At 45.1% G+C, this 3,268-nt stretch overlaps 1 protein-coding gene across 1 annotated transcript; it reads right to left on the minus strand.

Annotated features, from left to right (window-relative positions):
* Nucleotides 1–978: 978 nt before the first annotated feature.
* Nucleotides 979–3,262, minus strand: LOC103132653 (advillin-like). The gene is made up of 9 exons (XM_007544452.2): nt 3,211–3,262; nt 2,903–3,108; nt 2,714–2,792; nt 2,516–2,614; nt 2,251–2,404; nt 1,645–1,745; nt 1,402–1,539; nt 1,138–1,296; nt 979–1,035 (listed from the first exon to the last, which is right to left on the minus strand). The coding sequence occupies exons 2-9, from the start codon at nt 3,001–3,003 to the stop codon at nt 979–981; spliced, it is 888 nt and encodes a 295-aa protein (XP_007544514.2). The 5' UTR covers nt 3,004–3,108; nt 3,211–3,262.
* Nucleotides 3,263–3,268: the final 6 nt, after the last annotated feature.

The following is a 3,268-nucleotide window of genomic DNA, read 5'->3' on the forward strand; positions in this document are numbered from 1 at the left end:
AACCCTTGTGGAAAGACCCTGGTCAGACTTAGTTCGCTTCTTCTTAGGAGGAGCCACAGAGGCTGAGGCCTCAGACCTGCGTTTAGAGCGCCTAGGTACGACCACCTGCCCAGAAGGTGGAAGGTCATGTCCACACTCGGGGCGTAACTGGGCCAGTCGAGCCACCTTCACTGCATGGGGCATGTAGCTGCAGTTCATGCAGGGATTATCCGACAGGGCCTCAACCAGGTGATCATGCCCGAGGCAGGCAGGGCACAGGTCATGACCATCATCTGCCTGAAGCACAGCTCCACAACCCGAACAACAGTGGGAGCTGTCCATGTTCAGAATAAAGGAAAAAACTAAACTGGGAGAGGGGAGCGAAAACGCTGCCGTCACCAATTAAGCAGCAAACGAAGAACAGGCAAAGCCAGCACAAAGCTACGATCACAAAATTGGCTGAAATTGGGAGAGGGGGCGAGACGCTACCGTCACCAATTACAGAAAAGACCAGCAGACGCGGTCCACATAAAACTGGGAGAGGGGACAAAAAAAAAGGTTCCCGTCACCAATCAAAGTATTAACAAACCGCTTACAAGGTAGCTAAAATTGGGAGAGGGGGCGAGACGCTACCGTCACCAATTAAAGCAAAACCGTCAAACTTAGAAAGGCTAACACCGTTAGCTAAACTCCAACAGGTTTACAAACACAGTAGGGCTAAGCTGTGAGTTGGGAGAGGAGGCGGAAACGCTGTCATCACCAACAAACAGTTCCGTAAATGAAGATCCGTCGCAGCCCTCGGAGGGCGATACCCCGCAACTCCGGCCAACAGGCAGTCGGGTGTCCAACGACGGCAAAAGATTCAGAAATCCAAAAAGGCTGATGCCATACGAAACGAACCGCACGCGAGAAGAAAAGAGGAACAGAGCCTCGGATGACGTCATGCTATATAGCCTCTGACTGATCATCCGATGTGTCACAGGTGTGACTCTGTTGACATTATTGCTCGAACAGCGCATGCACGAAAGGAACATTCAGTGCTTTCAGCACCGCCCTCTGGCGGTCAGTAGGGATGAAATAGAACCCCTCCACAACTTTCTCCTTGACTTGTCAATGTTACTAGTCTTAATTTGGTTTAAAGCAGTGTACAAATCGCACCTCGAAGATGATGAGTTTTCCTTTGAAGATAGCCAGGAAGTGGCGAGGCTCCTTTCCCATCACCACTCGCACCTGGACAGGGGCTCCGTTGTACATGTTGTCAACGGTGACCGCCTGGTAGGCGCAGGCTGTGATCTCATCTCTGGTGGCATGGCGACCCTGATGCAAAAGATTTACGGAAATAAATAAGCACAAACAGAGGGTTTGTAGGTTTGTTTGTACGATAGGAAGAAAGACTTTGAATTGTTTTCTTATGAAACTGACCTGCCACATGTAGAGTATGTACTGCTCTCTGTTTGACACGCGGTATGTGTACAGCACCAAGTAGCAGTCGCCTCCATAAAACTGCCCGTGCATATTTGGCTGGACCTCAGCCAGTTCCAAATTCTCAATGCGCCACACCTGAAAGGGAGAAAATAAGTCTTCAGATTTTATTTCTTCCTTATGGCAGTCCTAGTATGACTTGTAATGGTTTTATATTTTTACATCAAAGTGTGTACTTTGTACCTTCACTTCTCCTGAGCCATCATCAACCAAGTGGTGCTTTGCCGCCATGTCAGGGTGAGCGTGGAGCTCCATCACGTCAAACTTTACCTGCTCAACCTTGGCTGTATGATAACCCAAATGATGTGTTAATAAATAATAATAAAAAAATGAACTCAATTAGTCACCTGCAATTAGGAAAATTATTATCTGAAATAAAATTAAAAATGAATCAAGATTGTACACACAAACAGGTGTCCTGAAAGTGCTGATTGATTCAAGGATGTCATGACCTCACGGATGTTATGTCAAGTTCCAAAACTGTTTTGGCCTGTCTTTCAGAGAATTAAAATAGCTAACGTCCTCTAAGTAATATTTCAGTGATATCTATGTATCAGAGTATGATCCTATGATTTGTCGGGACCCACTACGTCCTCTTCTCGTCTTTTATTTCTCTGCTCTCATCACCTCTTTTATCTTTTAATTTTCTTTTTTACAAATTGCGTCAGGAAAACATTTGCTTTTTATAGTTTGCATTGGTAAATTTTTAACTAAGTGAAAAAATAAATCTCTCTGGCTTGCATTCTTAATGTAAGTACATTGGTTATGAATGGTTGTTGGTGATATTACCTATCTTTCCAACAGTGTGGGTGTTGCCCAGTCCGGTAATTTGCCCTTTTTCCCTCCAGTTTTTGAACAGGTGTTTAAACATGGCTGACTCTCCTCCCTCACTCATCACCTCCACACTGGTGCTGGACGGATAGTTTTTGGTTTTAATGTAGTCCTGGCGAGAAAGAAAACGCAAACGTCTCAATTACAGCGCTCGAAAAGACAAATAAAAATGAAGACGCAGACACAATTCAGATTTAGTCTTGAATCATCTTTAGTTTCATACCAGCGCTCTCTTCATAGCTTCTCGACGTTCATCCTTTGAGGCCTTTTTGCCCTTCCAGACCATCACATTAGAGCCGCAGTTGTCCAAAATATAACAGTCCTGACACCAGTAACAAACAAATAATGACATGTAAAATGTCCTATTTTTTTCTAACAAGCTTTTTCAGAAGAAAAAGTCAGGAGGATTAAACGTAGTTACAGCAGAGCGGAGCAGATCTTGTGTCAGAGGCTGCACGGCCACTTCTTGGATCACTACGTTGCCAGTGTTGTCATACACGCTGTTGACAGACAGGAGATGAGTGTGGAAATATGAAATACAATTCTCCGAAATAACATCACAGTCATGATGCGTCAGTGGAACAAAAATATCAAACATTTGTGTTCTTACTGGTAGAGTCGGACGCTGTTGTTCTGCTCCTGGTCATGTTTGTCATCAGAAACAGGCTTCTTCAGCTGGCTGGGTCTTTTGCCAAGCACGTCGGTCATCATTTGTACCAGCTCTGGTGTGTCCTTCTCACGTGCTCCCTCCACGACGACGACGTCGGCCCGACCTCCACGCTCCCTGTCCCGAATGTCCTGAGCCAGCAGCACCGCCTGCAAACAAAGTGCAATAGAATAGAATAGAATAGAATAGAATAGAATAGAATAGAATAGAATAGAATAGAATAGCTGCTTTAAATGCACTTCTGCTCATACCTTGAGCTTTTCCCTCCTGTTGCATTCAGGGCCGTTCCACTGTATGATGGTTTTCCCA

This window comes from Poecilia formosa, unplaced genomic scaffold (assembly GCF_000485575.1).
Source record: "Poecilia formosa unplaced genomic scaffold, Poecilia_formosa-5.1.2 Scaffold1189, whole genome shotgun sequence".
NCBI classification, from domain to species: domain Eukaryota; kingdom Metazoa; phylum Chordata; class Actinopteri; order Cyprinodontiformes; family Poeciliidae; genus Poecilia; species Poecilia formosa.